Source organism: Mobula birostris, chromosome 16, assembly GCF_030028105.1.
Source record: "Mobula birostris isolate sMobBir1 chromosome 16, sMobBir1.hap1, whole genome shotgun sequence".
NCBI lineage: Eukaryota > Metazoa > Chordata > Chondrichthyes > Myliobatiformes > Myliobatidae > Mobula > Mobula birostris.
The window spans coordinates 496,895-516,722 of NC_092385.1; the positions used below are offsets into that span (position 1 = coordinate 496,895).

At 46.8% G+C, this 19,828-nt stretch overlaps 1 protein-coding gene across 1 annotated transcript in view; it reads left to right on the top strand.

The window, feature by feature from the left end:
• The first annotated feature begins 255 nt into the window (after positions 1-255).
• The window catches only part of LOC140211297 (uncharacterized), a 70,599-nt gene continuing 51,026 nt past the window's right edge, over positions 256-19,828 (top strand). The window contains 3 exon segments of the mRNA XM_072281007.1: positions 256-298; positions 11,640-11,710; positions 15,912-17,771. Coding sequence (XP_072137108.1) covers positions 16,236-17,771 — 1,536 coding nt within the window. The 5' untranslated portion in view covers positions 256-298; positions 11,640-11,710; positions 15,912-16,235.

Below are 19,828 nucleotides of genomic sequence, written 5' to 3' on the forward strand. Positions count from 1 at the left end.
CTTTGTACTTTGGCATTAGATACACGGAATACCTGTTGATATTGAACAAACTGTTTATGGGAGCCGCTTTCTACATTAAAACTGCTGCTGAGTTTTCTACACAAAAAAAACTGAGGTATGGACATGGAGCCGGTGCTTGCTGAAACTTTTAATGGCACCGTGATTACCCAGAAAGCTCTGCGCCACAATTTTCGCCTCCGCCAAAGCACCGATCGAATGCGCAGGCGTCAGGGCTGCGATGTTGCCGAATACTGCGCATGCGCATAGTATTCAGAAGGCCTCAAAAAATCGGCTCCAGGTAAGACAGGGTTTGTGGGCGAGTATTTTTTCAACACCGACTGCGGGATAATTGCTGTGAGTTCCGGACGCCGTGACCCGCAATCCTGGAACAGTCCTACTCTCGTCCCTCTCTCTCTCAGCCCTACCATCCGTACATGGGCCCCGGGGAGCTTCCGGCTGATGAGGGAATGGGAACCGATGGATCTCAGACAGAGCTGAGCTCCAGCTGTCTAAATGCAAGGATTGGGAACTCAGAGAAAGGGAACAAAATCTTTTACATCAGCTGTAGAGAAAATCACCTTTGTTCTTCCTCCAGTCACAAACAAGAAAATCTGCAGATGCTGGAAATCCAAGCAACACACACAAATTGCTGGAGGAACTTAGCATTAGTACTCTTTAACATAGATGCTGCCTGGCCTGCTGAGTTCCTCCAGCATTCTGTGTGTGTTGCTTGTTCTGCCTCCTCTTGTTCTGGACTTTTCTACCCATGAGAGCATGTTGTGACCCATTGTCTCTGGGTATACAAGTAGTTTTCACATCACAAATGCCCTTCCCTTCATATTCAACGGCATTGTCATCAATGAGTTCACCACCGTCAGTCACCTGGGAGAGGGTTCAGGGGAAATATTTATGTACAATACAGAAACTGCTGTTACCTGTGTATATTGTGGTGATGCAAAAGTTGCTGGAGAATTTGCAAGTGGGGGGAAGTGGAGTGATATTTGGAAATCTGACTTTATAAAGTGTCATTGAGCAAGCAAATCACATATGGACAGTGTGCAAAAGCAGGAGTGAAAAAATCCTTCATAACCCACTACAGGCCTGCTATATAGGTTGTGTGAGAGTGCAGATGAACTTCATCAAACCCAGAGAACATCAAAGTTCTTATTGACAGTGATTTGCTAGCTGTTAAAATAAATACCTCTTTATTTAAAATTCAGTGTGCACATGTTGTTGTTACTGGGTAAAAATTGCACAGCACAAGATTTTTCGGCACATTGGTCATTACAAAGTAGACGGGACATTTGTGGGAAGGTGGGGAGACTCCAGTATCCTTGACACCCTCACCTACAAGATGTGCATCCAGCTGCAGCTTGTAACCCTGCACGTTAGGGCGTTGGAGCTGGAAATGGATGAATTCCAGATCATCTTGGAGTAGAAGGGGTTAATGAATATGACATGAAGAGAGGTGACTTGGAGCTTACGGATTCCCTTTCGCTGATCCTCCTTCGCTAGTTGGCCCCTGGGCTCCCGCCTCGAGCCCACGCCCAGCGGGTCCGGCAACCGTCTCCTCAAGCCACATCTTCTCTCTTCATCCTCCCCGTGCCTTCCCCCCCTAAGCCCGCACAAACTAACAGTTTTCACACAGACAGAAGGAATAACATCTATCCCAATTGGATGACAAATGAATACAAGTCCCATTATCACTAATTATAACCCAAACATGCTGCTACAGAGAACATTACCTCATCAGTTAACATTACAGAGAAGCCGTTTTATTATAACACTACAGAGAAGCCATTAGCAAGTTACATGATAGAAGAAACCCTTACAGTTAGTACATAGGACAGTCATTATAACATAGAAATACAGTTGTATCAGCATGAATTAATCAGTCTGATGGCCTGGTGGAAGGAGCTGTCCAGAAGCCAGTTGGGCCTGGCTCTTATGCTGTGATACTGTTTCCTGGATGTTAGCAGCTGGAACAGTTTGTGGTAGTGGTGACTTGGGTCCCCAAAGATCCTTCGGGCCTTTTTATGCACCTGTCTTCGTAAGTGTCCTGAATAGTGGAAAGTTCACATCTACAGATGCGCAGAGCTGTCCGCACCACTCTCTGCAGAGTCCTGTGATTAAGGGAAGTACAGTTTCCATACCAGGCAGTGATGCAGCCAGTCAGGATACTCTCAATTGTGCCCCTATAGAAAGTTCTTAGGATTTAGGACCGATACCAAACTTCCTCAAGCATCTGAGGTGAAAGAGACGCACAGCCACATACCACACAGCCAGTATGTACAGACCACATGAGATCCTTGGTGATGTTTATGCCGAGGAACTTAAAGCTGTCACTGTCTCAACCCCAGATCCATTGATGTCAATAGTGATCAGCCTGTCTCCATTCCTTCTGTAGTACACAACCAGTTCCTTTGTTCTTGTAACATTGAGGGAGAGGTTGCTTTCTTGACACCAGACAGATGTTGTTCAGACAAAGTCAGGAATCACAAGGTTGAGCATGGTGCGTTGAATGTGCTGAGCTGTGTATATCACAATGCAGGAAGCATCATAGGAAAGCCAGATGAGCTCAGGGCGTGAAATCATGATATTGTAGCCGTTACTGGGACTTGCTTGCACCCCATAGTCTGAGGGATTTAGAGGAATAAATTTGTAGGGAGATCGCAGACCATGCCAAGAAACAAAGGTTGATTCAGTAACTGATTATAACTTTCCACATATTGACTGGGACTCCCATACTTAAAAGGACTAGATGGGGTAGAGTTTGTCAAATGTTCCCTTAATCAGTACGTAGAACTCCTGATGTAGAAGTGTGCAATAGCTGTTAGGAAATGATCCAGGGCTGGTGACAGAAATTAGTGATCATAATGCCATGAGATTCAAAGTAAATATGGAAAAAGAGAGGTCTGGACCATGGGTTGAGATTCTAAATTGGAGAAAGGTTAATTCTGATGCTATCAGAAAGGTTCTACAGGAACAGATTTGTAGAGAGATTGCAGACTATGCCAAGAAACAAATGTTGGTATAATAAGTCATTTTAACTTTCCAAATATCGACTGGGTTTCCAATACTATAAAAGGTCTAGCTGGGGTAGAGTTTGTCAACTGTGCCCTTAATCAGCATGTAGAATTCCCAACATACAAGTGTGCAATAAGCTATTAGGAAATGATCCAGGACTGGTGACAGAAATTAGTGTCTGGGAACACTTTGTATCTAGTGATCATAATGCCATGAAATTCCAAGTAAATATAGAAAAAGAGAGGTCTGGACCACGGGTTGAGAACCTAATTTGGAGAAAGGTCAATTTTGATGGTATCAGAAAGGATCTGACAAGTGTGGTTTGGCCCAGGCTATTTTCTGTCAACGGAGTACTTGGTAAGTGGGCGTCCTTCAGAAGTGGAATTTTGAATGTGTAGAGTTTGTATGAGCCTGCCAAATTAAAAGATGAAAGGTAACTGGTGCAGGGAACCTGGGTTTTCAAGAGATATTGAGGCCCCAGATATTTTGTTCCTCTAAATGCCTCAGACTGTTGGGTGCAACCAAGACTCATTGATGACTACAAATCATAATTCAATGCCCTGAGCATATCTGATTTTTTTTAAGTTGTCTTCTGTTGTTCTGTTGGTTTTAAAAACTTTCCAATAGTTTTTGTTCTATTATTTGCCCTCTCTTTGCCTTTTCTGTTGGCTTTGGCTTCTCATTTTTGCCATGATTGTATCCTCCTGCCTTTCCAATGCTTCCACTTCTTTGGGATGTATCTATCACTCACCTCCCAAATTGCTCCTAGAATCTCCAGCCATTGCTGCTCCATCGTTATTCCTACCAGTTTCCCCCTCCAATCAAGTTTGGCCAGCTCCTCTGTCATAGGGACATGGAGACGTTCCGTGAAACAGGCTATTTGGCCCATCTAGTCAATGCCAAAAATATTTAAGCTCTCTAATGCAAAGTCCTGCACTGGGACCACAGCCCTCCATACCCCTACCATCCAGGTACCTATCCAAACTTCTCTTAAATGGTGAAACTGAGCTGGCATAAACCACTTGTGCTGGCATCTCATTCCACACTCTCACAAGCATTTCAGTGAAGAGTTTTTCCACATGTTCCCCTTGACTTTTCACCTTCCCCACTTACCCATGACCTCTGGTTGTTGTCCCGCCCAACCTCAGTGCAAAAAGCCTGCTTGCATTTACCTGATCTATACCCTCATTATTGTGTATACTTCGAACAAATCCTCAAAGCAATGTATAATTTCCTTGTATATGTTTAGAGCCTTTTTTAGGTGTATAAGGTGATGAGAGGCATTGATCATGTGGATGGTCAGAAGCTTTTTCCCAGGGCTGAAATGGCAAACACGAGGGGGTGCAGTTTTAAGGTGCTTGAAAATGTGTACCGAGGGGATGTCAGGGGTAAGTTTTTCACACAGAGAGTGGTGGGTGTGTGGAATGCACTGCCAGCAGTGGTGGTAAAGCCGGATACAATTGGGTCTTTTAAGAGACTCTTAGATAGGTACATGGAGCTCAGAAAAATAGAGGGCTATGGGTTTGGGAAATTCTAGGCAGTTTCTAGAGTAGGCTACATGGTCGGCACAACTTTGTGGCCTGAAGGGTGTGTAATATGTTGTAGATTTCTATGTTCTATGTTCTATGTTAAACAGTGAAATAACTTAGGCTGTCCTACAATCCTCTGATAACTCCCCTGTCACTAAGGATGATTTAATTATCTCTGCTAGGGCCCTGACTATTTCTGCACTTGCCTCCCATAGGGTCCAAGGGAGCACCTTATCATGTCCTGGAGATTTATCCACCCTAATCTGCCTCAGGATAGCAAACATCTCCTCTTCTTTAATCTGTACAGGGTCCACGATTTTAATGCCGCTTTTCCACACTCCCATAGACCCTGTGTCCATCTCCCGGGTAATTAGAGATGATAGCCCCCGTTTGCTTTGGTTCCAAACGTGGATTACCATTCTGGTCTTCCACAGGACCAGCTTTGTCCCTTGCAATACTTCTGCTCTTAATCTATCTCTAGAATCCCTTAGGATTATCCTTCATCTTTTCTGTGAGGGCAATCTGTTGCCTCCTTTCAGCCATCCTGATTTATTTCTTATTTGTTCTCTTGCATTTCTTATACTCCATGAGAACCTGCCTGCCTATCCCTGTTATGCAACTCCGTTTTGTGCTTCACCAGGGTCTCAATATCTCTTGAAAACCAAGGTTCCCTACAGTTTCTATCTTTTCTGACAAGCACATACCCAATTTGTACTTTCAAGATTTCACTTTGAAGGCCTCCCATTTACCAAGCACACCTTTGCCATAAAGCAGCCCATCCCAGTCCACAGTTGCCGGATCCTAGTGTCATAATTCCAGGTGTTGATCCATGCCCTGAACACATCCACCTTTCCTATACTGCTCCTTTTATTGAAATATACCGGGCTCAGCATATGCTCTGCACCATGCTCAACTTTTTCATTCCTGACTTTGTCTGAGGTCTGAACAACATCTGTTTCCACAACCCATCCACTATCTGTTCTGTTATTCAGGCTCCCATTCCCCCTGCAACTTTAGTTTAACCGCCCCTTCCCCACCTCCCACCATGCAGCTCAATCACCCCTTTGGCTTCCATCTCCCAGATCAATAAAAAGGAGGTGCATACTAGGTACAGGCAAATGGGAACAAATGGGGTACTTACGAAATACAGGAAATTCAAGTAAACCCTATGAAAGAAATAAAAGAAGGCATGAGGTTGACCCAGCAGACAAGGAGAAAGAGAATCCTCAGGGATCCTGCAGATATGTTAAGACCAAAAAGGTTGCAAGGGAAAAAAATTAATCCTCTGGAAGATCTGAATGGTAATCCATATGAGGAGACAAGATAGATGGGGGAGATTCTTTTTGCATCTGTATTTACACAGGAGATGGACACAGTCTATAGAAGTGAGGCAAAGCAGCATCAACTTCATAGACCCAGTACAGATTATAGAGGTGGAGGGGTTTGCTGTCTTAAGGCAAATTAGTGTGGATAAATCTCCAGGGCCTGACAAGTTGTTCCCTAGGACCCTGAGGAAGACAAGGGCAGAAATTGTCAGGGCCCAAGCACAGATATTTAAATCATCCTTAGTGACAGGTGATGGACTGGAAGATTGCAGGACAGCCAATGTTGTTCCGCTATTCAAGAAAGGCTCTAAAAATAAACCAGGAAATTTTGCGTTGGTGAGCTTGACATCAGGAGTGGGAAAGTTATTGGAACGTATGTGCAGGAACCAGATATGTAAGTATTTGGATAGATGTGAACTGATTAAGGATAGGCATGGTAGGTCATAACTAACCAATCTTATAGAGTCTCTCTATGAAGTTATCAGGAAAGTGGATGAAGGCAAGGCAGTGGATGTTGTCTACATGGACCTTAGCAAGGCACTTGACAAAGTCTCATATGGGAGGTTGGTCAAGAAGGTTCAGTCACTCAGCATTCAAGATGAGATAGCCAATTGGATGAGACACTGTCTTTGGGAGAAGTCAGAGTGTGGTAGCAGATGGTTGCCTCTCTGACCGGAGGCCTGTGACTAGTGGTGTGCCATAGAGATCAGTGCTGGATCTGTTGTTGTTTGTCATCTATATCAGTAATCTGGATGATAGTGTGGTTAACTGAATCAGCAAATTTGTGGATGAAACGAAGACTGGGGATTCAGCGGACTGCGAGAAGACTATCATGGCTTGCAGTGCGAACTGGACCAGCTGGAAAAATGGCTTGAGAAATGGGAAATGGAATTTAATGCAGACAAGTGTGAAGTGTTGCACTTTGGTAGGACCTACCAAGGTATGACTTGCACAGTGACTGGTAGGGCACTGAGGAGTGTTATTGAAGAATGGGATCTGGGAATACAGGTCTATATTTCACTGAAAGTGGTATCACAGGTGGCTAGGGATGGAAAGAAAGATTTTGGTACATTAGCCTTAATAAACCAAAGTACTGAGTACAGGAAATGGATGTTATATTGACGTTGTACAAGACAGTAGTGAGGCCTAATTTGGAGTATTGTGTGCAGGTTTGGTCACCAACCTACAGGAAAAGATGTATGTAAGAGGGTTTCGACTTTTATGTTACTGCGGAGGCTAATTAAAATGGTGTCTTTGTTATGTTAATCTGGGGAATGCGGCTTTGTTGTGTTAAACGCTGAGAAAGTTTGCGCTAGCAGCTTGTTTTTGCTTTAGAGTGTGATAAGAGAGTGCTATTAACCAATTGGGATAGTTGTTATGGTTTTGGTGTATTTGAAGATATTGTATGTGCGGGGTTTTGAGGCAGAAGGTGGGAGAGTGAGACGGAGGATGGACGAGGTGCTGTGAGTCCGCTAATGGGGTCGGACCCCGAGCGGGATGTTCGGCGAGGAGACGGAGACGGACTCGTGTGGAGCGTCTGATCAACCACCGTTGTTGGTCCCAGGCGGCCGGTCGAGGTGGTCCGAAGGGGTCGCAGGGTGAAGAAGAAGGTCCCTCGGTTTTTGTGCAGGAAGAGATTGAACTTTGATAAGTGTGGCGCCTTTTATTTTCCTTTTATATTTTATTCTCTTTTAATTTTATAGTTCCAGTAATATCTATAAACTGTATATCATTTAATTGCATCTGGTGTATTGTCTGTTATTTGGGCGGGATGGGGTACCTCACACAGCATCCGCACAAACGAATTATCCAGTTTGGCGGGGCCGAGGCTGTTTCCCTAGACGACAGCGAACCGAGCGACCCTGAGGGTGGCCGGGGGGGCTACATTGCGTGGGCTTTGTCCGGGATTGAGTCTGCTGGTATGCTGTGTGGGTGCCCTGTTTAAATCTGTAATGTGTCTCTCTGTGGGTTATTTGCTGGTGATTGCTGTATGCGTGGTGGGTGAGGTCTTTGTTCGAGTTTGGGCTGACATTGACGAGTTGGAGGTGGCACTCGGGGCTGCCCATGCAGTTGGGAGAGAGAGGGAAGAGTGGTCTGATTTGGAGGTAGGGTCTGCAAATAAATGTTCTAGCTATGGCAGGCTCTGCCTGGCACTTGGGATAGTGTCCACCCCAGGAGGGGCGGAGACGTGTGAGATGTGGGCGGAGCAGATCTCTCAGTTGTTAGATGAGTGACAGTGCTCGGTTGAGGGAGAGCGACAGGGATTGGTTGAAAGTTTGAGTAGGCGGGCTGGTGACGGTGTTAGAGCTGTCAGGTTCACTTACACCGTAGTGACAGCTGCCAGTTATCTGAAAGAGGGGGAAAAGTTTTCAGTATGTCTTCTCTGGCTAGAAGAGTGGCTAAATTGCTTGCAGTGCCAGGGGGATCATTTCAAGGCATCAGCCCCTCCTTCCGTTGTTGAGCTGATCAGAGAGGTGTCGGGAAACTTAGTGGAGGCTCAGTGGGGGAACGGCTTGGAGTCTCTGGGGAAGCACGTTCCCAGCAATGTGCCAATGAACTTCCGAAAGGAAAAGACCCTATTCCTAAAGGCTTAGAGGGACAATGCCCCAGGATGTCATTACGGATAGAGGGAAGCGATGCTAAAGCTATCCTCGACCCCGGGGCACAGATCAAGTTGTTGTACAGTTCGTTTTACAACCGGTGTCTGAAGCATTTATCCTTGACAACCGCAAGGGCACCGGAGACTTTGGGTACTAGTGGCAGTAGTTATCCAGAAGACAATGATTGGTTAATGACCCTGGAAGTCATGGAGGCATTTTCTGGGCACCCAGCGTGTCGAGTTGCTTCTGAGGACGTGTGTAGCAGCCTTGAGCCAGTACCGAATTTAAACGAGACCCAGCGGTGGTACGGCCTGGGGAAAGTAGCTGAGGGTGAGACCCTCTTAGTAGATGCTCCGAACTACCACGAGGGAGGGGAGTTGACCACTGAAGACACCTCAGTGAGAGAGAGGTCGTGGCAACTGGACCCTGGCGCCGTGGAAGATGAAGGCAGCGTGTGTGTGGATTATGCGATGTGGTTTAATGTGCTGCATTGGAGGAGTGGATGTTGCCAGATCCTGAGGAGTGCGGCTGTTGAGCTGAAGATGGCCTTTACTAGTTCCCTAGGATTTTTCCGATCCAAAAAGATGCCCAAGGGCATATCCGGAGCCCCTGCATCCTTCCCACGGGGCATGAGGAAGACCATGGGAGAAGTGAAGGTGTGTGGAGTTTTGACGTATGTGGATGACCGCCTAGAGCTTGGATTCGCCTGGGGGGACTGGCTGAGCCCGGGCGACCGAAGCGAAGTGTCAAATGTGGAGGAGTTTGGTGCAATGTGAGGAAAATGACCCGACATACCAGTTGAAATTCCTGGTGATGGGACAGACGATGGTGGACCGGGGGGTGGAAACCCAGGTCGTCAATCTGAATGAGACACAGGGAAGAGAGGGGATTTGCACCGCACTGCGGTCATGTACTGATGAATTAATCCAGCGAGAAGAAACAATGACCCACCTTCGAAGGGATCAGCAGAAACTCAAGACGTCGATTCAGAACAGATTGGAAGACTTGCAAGTTGGGGAAAATCAAGGAAGTGTTCTGACTAAGGTCAACAGAAAACCGAGAGCCCAGGGAGGGGAGTTTGACTACACTCCCGAGGAGGTAAAGAAATGGAGGACAGATCTCGGAAAAGGGAGGCGGACGCTTGAAAGGAACCTGAAGGTGACTATCGCGAGTTTAAATGAAGTGGAAAAGCTGAAAGTTGACCTGGAAGACGTCCTCAGGAAGAAACAACCGAGGCTGAACATTCTTTAACTGCTGCTTTTCAGGTCAGTGTGGAAGAAGCTGGTGAGGCAACTGCGTCCCAGATTGAGATGACTGAGAACCCTGAGTCAGAACTGCTGAGGCTGTGGCGAGAGTTGAAGGAGTTCCCGAAGAAGCTGACGTCTCGACTGCAGGAGGCTGAAGGGGTAGCCCCGGCTAAATGTTTCAGTTTGGAGAAACTTAAACAGCAGCTACCGATCGAGGGAATGAGGAAGGATATGGATTCGAAGGATGATGTGCTGCACATGTGGAACATGCTGCCTTTCGCTAACTTCCCCGTGATTGAGGAAGAAACCTTTGGCCCTTCTCCCACTGGGTCAGGTGTAGTGGGGAGGGCTAGCTGTGGGCAGTCTGAGTTACGGCAGGATCAGGAAGGAGGAGAGGCGGGGCCCCGGACACGGGACAGGGGGCTCTGAGCTGTAGTGGTGGCCTGAGTGAGAGAGGAGTTGGCAAGCAGGCCCGAGGTATCCCTAGTGGTGTCTGAGCCTTTTGGGTTTAGGTGAGGGGGTACGGAGGTCTCGGAGGGTTAAGAAGCTCCCAGATAGGTTGGCCTATGTAGCGCCCGTGGAACGGGAATAAGGTCCACTGTTTGGGGAGCACTGTCACTGTGTGTATCTGTGTATGTGTGTGTTGTGTGTCTGCAGGACTGGTTGGCGAGTTACTTAGAAGTCATGAGGACATGACTTTATTTGGTGGGGGGAGAGTGTAAGAGGGTTTCGACTTCTATGTTACTGCGGAGGCTAATTAAAATGGCGTCTTTGTTATGTTAATCTGGGGAATGCGGCTTTGTTGTGTTAAATGCTGAGAAAGTTTGCGCTAGCAGCTTGTTTTTGCTTTAGAGAGTGCTATTAACCAATTGGGATAGTTGTTATGGTTTTGGTGTATTTGAAGATACTGTATGTGCGGAGTTTTGGGGCAGAAGGTGGGAGAGCGAGACAGAGGATGGACGAGGTGCTGTGAGTCCGCTAACGGGGTCGGACCCCGAGCGGGACGTTCGGCGAGGAGACGGAGACGGACTCGTGTGGAGCGTCTGGTCGACCACCGTTGTTGGTCCCAGGCGGCCGGTCGAGGTGGTCCGAGGGGGTCGCAGGGTGAAGAAGAAGGTCCTTCGGTTTTTGTGCACCAAAAGATTGAACTTTGATAAGTGTGGTGCCTTTTATTTTCCTTTTATGTTTTACTCTCTTTTAATTATTTAGTTCCAGTAATATCTGTAAACTGTATATCATTTAATTGCATCTGGTGTATTGTCTGTTATTTGGGCGGGGTGGGGTACATCACGCTGCATCCACACTAACTAATTACCCAGCTTGCCGGGGCCGAGGCTGTTTCCCTAGACGACAGCGAGCCGAGCGACCCTGAGGGTGGCCGGGGGGGCTACATGTAAAAGTGTTTGAAAGAGTTCAGAGGAAATTTGCAAGGATGTTGCCAGGTCTGGAGGACTTGGTTTATAAGGAGAGATTGAACAGGTCAGGGCCTTATTCCTTGGAATGTAGAAGATTGAGGGGAGATTTGATGGAGATATACCACAATTCTGAGGGTTATAGATAGGGTAAATGCAAGCTGGCTTTTACCACTTAGATTGGGTGGGACTACAACCAGAGGCCATGGGTGAAGGGTGAAAGGTGAAAAGTTAAAGGGAACATGACGGGAAACTTCTTCACACAGATGGTCATCCGGGTGTGGAATGAGCAGCCAGCACAAGTGGTGCATGCGAGCTCAATTTCAACATTTAAGAGGTTTGTACAGGTACCCTGGATGGTAGGGGTATGGGAGTAGAAAGTTTAAATAGTTCAGCACAAACTAGATGGGCCAAAGGGCCTGTTTCTGTGTTGTACTTTTCTATGACTGTGACAAGAACATGAAATAATACTAACATTCACTCGAATTCCTTTTCACAGCTCTGCAGACCAACCGTACATCTCAGTAGGAGATATTTAAGGAAAGGTACATCGCATCCGGAGTTTCTCGGGTGAGCGAACAATTTCCCTCCACGCCTCTCTGACATAGTGGGGAACTGTGTACTAGGCAAGTTACAGCAGTGGTTTGCCATTGCTTTCTGCTGGGTGAGTTTCCAAAGAGATCACCAGCTCATAACCGAGCACGGTTGGAAAGCACGCAGGGGAGCCGGCTGGATTCGAACTTGGGACCTTTCGTCCCGAAGTCCGGCACTGATGCCACTATGCCAACTGTGGCACTTTAAATTAACAGTAAATAAAAGAAAATCCCAGCTGCACGTCAACGAAGGCCATTTGCATGAGAGTGTTTCAGTTACTGTGGGACCAGCACCCATGCAGCTCGGTAAGGGAGAATACTAATGGAGAGTAGCAAACTGAGCCAAGTCACGGATTGGAGATGGCAGAAATGCCCCATTCTTATAGAGACAGGATGAGCATCAAAGAGTTTGAGGGTCATTCCAGTGCCCACTTAGAAGGAAGGTCTTCGAACAATCCATTCACGGTAAGGACGCCGCAAGGCGCTTGCTGACTCTTTGTCAGGGTTCGTGTAGCGAAGTACTCCATCGAGTTTCGAACCTTAGCGGCCGACTCAGGGTGGAATGATGAGGCCCTACGGGAGGTGTTCCGACAGGGCCTCTCAGATAAGATAAAAGATAAACTGGCAGCAAGAGATGACACGGACAGCCTGTACTCTCTGATCTCTCTAGCCACCAGGCTCGATAATCGACTTCGAGAGCGTCTGAGAGAAAAAAAACAGTCCTCGGGTCAGCCCACGTCCCACCTTCCCGTCTTCTATCAGCACTAACCTCTCTCTCCCCTCTGGTACTCGTAGAGCTTCCGCTCCTACTGTTCTGGTAAGTCAGACGACCCTCCCTTTAGTCCCCAAGACCCGGATGCAGATCCCGGCTACCGTGAATTATCAACAACAGTCCCTGTCCCCATCCGCCTTGGTGGATTCCGGTGCCAAGGGAATACCTCGCGAGCCGCTAACTACCCCCCCCTGGAGGCCCAGGTCCTGGACGGAAAACTGCTGGTTCGGGTGACCCTCTGTACGCCGCCCCTGACCTTGATCCTACCCGGCAACCATCAGGAGGAGGTACGATTCAGTCTCATTCATTCACCTCAAGCCCCGGTAGTTCTAGGATATCCATGACTGACCCAACACAATCCCCACATCAACTGGTCTACTGGGAGCCAGTCTTGCCACGCCAACTGTCTACGGTCAGCCCCATCTCCCAGGGAAGCTACCGTGCCCCCACCTGTCCCGCAACCCCTCAATATTTCCCTTGTCCCCACAGAATACCTGGGACCGGTATTCAGTAAACAATGGGCCCTTACCCTGCCTTCACACCGCCCATTGGAGAACCTGAGAACATGGGGGTGCTAGAAAATACCAGGATATCATCGACAACCATCTGGCATACACTGTCCGATGACTGGACGTGCACTGTCAGGGCAGGGGTTTCCAATATCTGGTAGACTGGGTAGGGTACGATCCAGAACAGTGTTCCTGGGTCCCCCGCTCCTTCATCCTAGACCCTTCCCTCATCCAGGACTTTCACCAGGACCATCCAGACAGGCCTGGAGGCTCCCGTTGAGGGAGGAATGCTGTCATGGTCCCTTCTGGCAATCCCACACCTTGCTATTCACCTCAGGAATTGGGCCTCAATCCCCTCATTTAATTTCCAATTATTCCCAGGTTCCACTAACTACACACACCTGCTTTCCATCAGAAAATGCAGGATAAAGACCCTGTGATCACATCAAGGATCTGCCAGTTCGTTGGTCGACTCCAGTGTGAGTGAACCTTGTTTCCTGATTCCTGAGAACTGTCAGTTCTAATTTCCGCATCGTTTCCTGGATACTCCTCGTGAACCTTGTCTCTGCGTAAGAACTCTCCTGGATACCGGTTCCCCATTCGCGGCGGGTGCTAACGCCTCACGACTCTGCCTCAGCACCTGTGTCCTGCGCTAGGGTTCGTCCCCAACCACGTCCTTGCAACACTGGAAGATCAGAATGGTAATCCATATGAGGAGACAAAATAGATGGGAGAGATTTTAAATATTATTTTTCCATCTGTATTTATTCAGGAGAGGGTCACTGAGTCTACAGAAGTGAGGCAAAGCTGCATCAACTTCATGGACTCTGTACAGATTACAGAGGTGGAGGTGTTTGCTGTCTTAAGGCAAATTAGTGTGGATAAATCCCCAGGGCCTGACAAGTTGTTCCCTGGGACTCTGCGGAGGACAAGTGCAGAAATTGTCGGGGCCCAAGCACAGATATTTAAATCATCCTTAGTGATAGGTGAGGTACTGGAGGATTGGAGGACAGCCAGTGTTGTTCCGCTGTTCAAGAAAGGCTCTAAAAATAAACTAAGAAATTGTACGTTGGTGAGCTGGACATTAGTAGTGGGAAAGTTATTGGAACGTATGTGCAGGAACCAGATACTGTATATAAGTATTTGAATAGATGTGAACTGATTAAGGATAGGCATGGTAGGTCATAACTAACCAATCTTATAGAGTCTCTGGAGGAAGTTATCAGGAAAGTGGACGAAGGCAAGGCAGTGGATGTTGTCTACATGGACCTTAGCAAGGCACTTGACAAAGTCTCACCTGGGAGGTTGGTCAAGAAGGTTCAGTCACTCAGCATTCAAGATGAGATAGTCAATTGGGTGAGTCACTGTCTTTGGGAGAAGTCAGAGTGTGGTAGCAAATAGTTACCTCTCTGACCAGAGGCCTGTGACTAGTGGTGTGCCATAGGGATCAGTGCTGGATCTGATGTTGTTTGTCATCTATATCAGTAATCTGGATGATAGTGTGGTTAACTGGATCAGCAAATTTGTGGATGACACCAAGACTGGTGGTGCAGTGGACAGCGAGGAAGACTATCATGGCTTGCAGTGCGATCAGGACCCACTGGAAAAATGGGTTGAGAAATGGGAAATGGAATTTAATGCAGACATGTGTGAGGTGTTGCACTTTGGTAGGACCTACTAGGGTAGGACTTGCCCAGTTACTGGTAGAGCACTGAGGAGTGTTGTAGAAGAAAGGGATCTGGGAATACAGGTCTATATTTCACTGAAAGTGGTGTCACAGTTCGATAGGGATGGAAAGAAACATCTTGGGACATTGGCCTTCATAAACCAAACTGAGTGCAGGAGAGAGATGTTATGTTGACTTTGTACAAGACATTGGTGAGGCTTAATTTGGAGTATCGTGTGCAGTTTTGGTCACCAACCTACAGGAAAGATGTAAAAGAGGTTCAGAGAAAATTAACAAGGATGTTGCCAGGTGTAGAGGACTTGGGTTATAAGGAAAGATTGAACAGGTCTGGGCTTTATTCCGTGGAATGTAGAATATTGAGGGGAGATTTGATGGAGGTGTACCAAAATTATGAGGGTTATAGATGGGGTAAATGCAAGCTGGCTTTTTCTACTGAGATTGGGTGGGACTACAACCAGAGGCCATGGATTAAGGGTGAAAGGTGAAACATTAAGGGGAACATGAGGGGAAACTTCTTCACACAGACAGTCATCCGGGTGTGGAATGAGCAGACAGACCAACTGGCGAATGCGAGCTCAATTTCAACATTTAAGAGGTTTGTATAGGTATCTGGATGGTAGGAGTATGGGTGTAGACAGTGTAAATACAAATGTGTAGTTCAACACAAACTAGACGGGCCAAAGGGCCTGTTTCTATGTTGTACTTTTCTATGACTCTGTGACAAGACCATGAAATAATACTAATATTCATTTAATTCCTTTTAACAGCTGTGTGGACCAACCATTCATCTGGGCAGGAAATGTTTACATTGCTTTAAAACTGTGGCACCTTAAACTGACAGTAAAGAAAAGAAAATCCCAGCTGCACGTCAACAAAGACTATTTGTGTGAGAGTGTTTCAGTTACTGTGGGGCCAGGAACCCATGCAGCTCAGTGGGAACAGGGAATAATACCAGTGGAGAGAGTCAGACTGAGCCAGGTCACAGATTGGAGATGGCAGAAATGCCTCATTCTTATAGAGACAGGAAGAGCATCAGAGAGTTTGATTCCAGATACCAGCACTGTGCCCAGTTAGAAGACGATTTCTCTCTCCAAATTGGGTTGATCCTCATTGTGACAGTGTGATATCAGATCATACTTTCGCAACTAAAGTGATCTCATCTGAAATGTTGTCCTACACTCATTGATGGATTTTGTAAATCTTTTTACAGGTTAAGAGTGACAAGGAATCTGTCTATAGGAATTCAAACACAACACGCCAGTTTTGCTGTCTCTGTCCAGATATTTAAGAAGTGGAGCAAGGGATTCATTCGACCATCCTTCCTGCTCAGACAGTGGGAATGGATTCACTCAGTCATCTCAACTGAAGGTAACATCAGGAAGTTCACACTGGGACAAGGCCATTCATCTGTTCTGTGGGTGAGAAGGGATTCAGTCGGACTTCCCACCTGTGGACACACCAGTCAGTTCACACTGGGCAAAGGCTGGTCATCTACTGAATTTGTGGGGAAGGATTCACTTGGTCATCTGACCTCATGGTTCACCAGCGAGTTCACACCAGGGAGAGGCCGTTCTCCTGCTCGGACTGTGGGAAGGGATTCACTTGCTCATCTCAACTGAAGGTACATCAGCGAGTTCACACTGGGGAGAGGCCGTTCACCTGCTCAGATGGTGAAAAGGGATTCACTCGGCCATCTGATCTGCTGGCACACCAGTCAGTTCACACCGGTGAGCAGCCGTTCACCTGCTTGGACTGTGGGAAGGGATTCACTTGCTCATCTCAACTGAAGGTACACCAGCGAGTTCACACTGGGGAGAGGCCATTCACCTGCTCAGACTGTGGAAAGGGATTCACTCAATCATACAACCTACAGAGACACCAACGGGTTCACACTGAGGAGAGGCCATTCACCTGCTCAGACTGTGGAAAGGGATTCAGGCAATCATCCCACCTACTGAGACACCAGCAAGTTCACACTGGGGAGAAGCCGTTCAACTGCTCAGACTGTGGAAAGGGATTCACTCTGTTATCCAACCTACAGAGACACCAGCACATTCACACTGGGGAGAAGCCATTCACCTGCCCAGACTGTGGGAAGGGATTCACTCAGTTATCCAACCTACAGAGTCACCAACGAGTTCACACTGGGGAGAAGCCATTCACCTGCTCAGACTGTGGAAAGGGATTTACTCAGTTATCCAACCTACAGAGTCACCAACGAGTTCACACTGGGGAGAAGCCATTCACCTGCTCAGACTGTGGGAAGGGATTCTCTCAGTTATCCAACCTACAGAGTCACCAACGAGTTCACACTGGGGAGTGGCGATTCACCTGCTCAGAATGTGGAAAGGGATTCACTCGGTCATCTGATCTGCTGGCACACCAGCGATTTCACACTGGGGAGAGGCCATTCACCTGCTCAGAATGTGGGAAGGGATTCACTCGGTCATCTGACCTACTGGTACACAAGTCAGTTCACACTGGGGAGAGGCCATTCACCTGCTCAGACTGTGGGAAGGGATTCACTCGGCCATCTGATCTGCTGGCACACCAGCGAGTTCACACTGGGGAGAGCCCGTTCACCTGCTGTGGATGTGGGAAAGGATTCATGTGGTCATCTCATCTACTGAGACACCAGCGAGTTCACACTGGGGAGAGGCCATTCACCTGCTGTGAATGTGGAAAGGGATTCACTCGATCATCCAGTCTACAGAGACACCAGTCAGTTCACACTGGGGAGAGGCCATTCACCTGCTGTGAATGTGGAAAGGCATTCACACGGTCATCTCATCTACTGAGTCACCAGCGAGTTCACACAGGGTAGAGGCCGATCACCTGCTGTGAATGTGGGAAGGGATTCACTCAGTAATCTAACCTTGTGACACACTACCGGGTTCATACTGGGGAGAAAGTGTCAATAAGCTGCATGCTGGATATTTGTCCATCACCGTTGCTGAATGCAATTTCGAGAGTGACTGTCGGTGCTGAACTCTGCAATTATTGCTGTTGCTCACCACACCCAGTTCTGCACCCTGGTCACTGGGCATGGGAGGAGTTTCTTCTGTTGCATATTCACCTTTAATGGGACTGGAGTTTAATATTTTGGATCTGAGACAAATCAATCAGTTCTATTTTAAACTCTGTCTCTGGTACTTGGTGAAATTATAACAAACCTAGTGTATAGTAGAGAGTCAACTCAGGCTGTCTGGACCCTGCCAGTGATTCTGTTCCATGACAGTCCTTTTCAATCCTCCCCTGTTGTTCCCCCTCGCTCTCCCTGTGGTGATGGGTTCCAAACAGTCACCATACTGTGGGTGAAGAGGTTTCCCTTGAACTTTCTGCAGACTGAAGAAGTCGAGCTGACTGCAGTTCCGTCTGAGATGTTCTTCGCCCCTCAAATCTCTGGGCTGAGGAAGAGTGACACTGGTAGTTAACTTCCTTATTCAGGGCTCATTTCCACATTATGGGTCATCTTCCCTGCTTCTAAAGGGTTGTTGAAACATAGAAACATAGAAAATAGGTGCAGGAGTAGGCCATTCGGCCCTTCGAGCCTGCACCGCCATTTATTATAATCATGGCTGATCATCCAACTCAGAACCCTGCACCAGCCTTCCCTCCATACCCCCTGATCCCCGTAGCCACAAGGGCCATATGTCCTCTAAAAACTGAAAGCAGAATTGGGAAACCATCAGATGTTCAACAGAGCAGGGTCAGAAACCAGAGGCGGGTCTGCACAGGGCAGAGTTTGGGGCTCTGTATGATGGTTGGGAGAAGATGAGGAGGAGAAGGGAATCAGCAATGGGGTGCAGCAACGAATGACGGAGAGTAGCAACATTTGGAAGCTGATTGACTGAGAAAATAATTTGGTTTTGGACTGATGACACAAACAATGCCTGTTGTGAGATGCTCCATGGGTGGAGGAACCAGGTGTGTTGGAATGGTTACATCTTTTGAGGGAGTTGTTCCTGCTTGTTTATCTTGTAATATGATATCCGAACGGTTATTATGGATTGTCCTATCTGAAATAATTTTGGTGAATGATATTTACCACTTGATTGTACCTGCGTAATTGATCAGATTGAGTAAAACTGCTCCAGGATCCTGGAATGTGTTGGATTGTGTCTGGTTTCTCTTGGCATTTTCTACATTTATTGCCTGGTTTGTTTGTCTTTTATGTATTTTTGATTTTTTTAAATGTTAACCACCTTGTCCTGTATTTCCCCAAGGAATCCCTGTTTCTGGGAAGACTTCTCCAACTCTGAGTCGGGCACTCAATGCTTCTTTGTCAATATCTAGTCTGCTCAGCTTATTGGGATGAATCCCATGGAGGGTCATACTCATTCCACTGGTTAATATTTCTTCCATAGAGATGAATAATTTTTTTGATTTGGCCTCTCATTTAAGTTTTCTGGTCTGTATTCCTTATCAGAATTGCACATACCTGCATGGTGTGCTGAATCCTGTTTATTTTGTATGAAACTATATACTTTAGAAATCTTATCAGACTGTTGGGTGATTTTTTTTTTAACGTCTATTACAGCTCTTCCTCCTTCTGTCCTCAGTAGTGTTAACCTAAGTCTGTTTGAGTGTAAATAGTCTTTTCTAAATTTGTCTTTTTAGTTTTTTTTTTTTTGTAAAGTTTCCAGATTGGAATGGGACCGAGATATTTTGCGTAAGGAATACATTAATATGGGTATAGCAAAAGTGTTTATTGCTTTGTTGTAGGCATTGATCCTGCGGATAAGACTTTGATCACGTGGACAGCCAGAGGATTTTTCCCAGAGTTGAAATGGCTAACACGTGGGGGCATAATTTTACGGTGCTTGGAAATGGGTACAAAGGGGGTGGCGGAGGTGTAATTTTTTCTACAAAGAGCATGGTAAGTGCGTGGAATTCACTGCAGGATAAGGGGGTAGAGGTGTATACAATATGGTCTTTTAAGAGTGTACCTTTCACATGTTTGATTTTTAAGTCACATTCTTGCAATATCAGACTCCAATTTAACAACCTTCTATTCCTATCCTTCATCTTAGTTAGAAACATCAGCGGATTATAACCCATGTAAACCACAAGTGGTCTCTGGGCAACAGGAAGATTTCGAGGTCTCATTTTTTTTTTAAACATAGG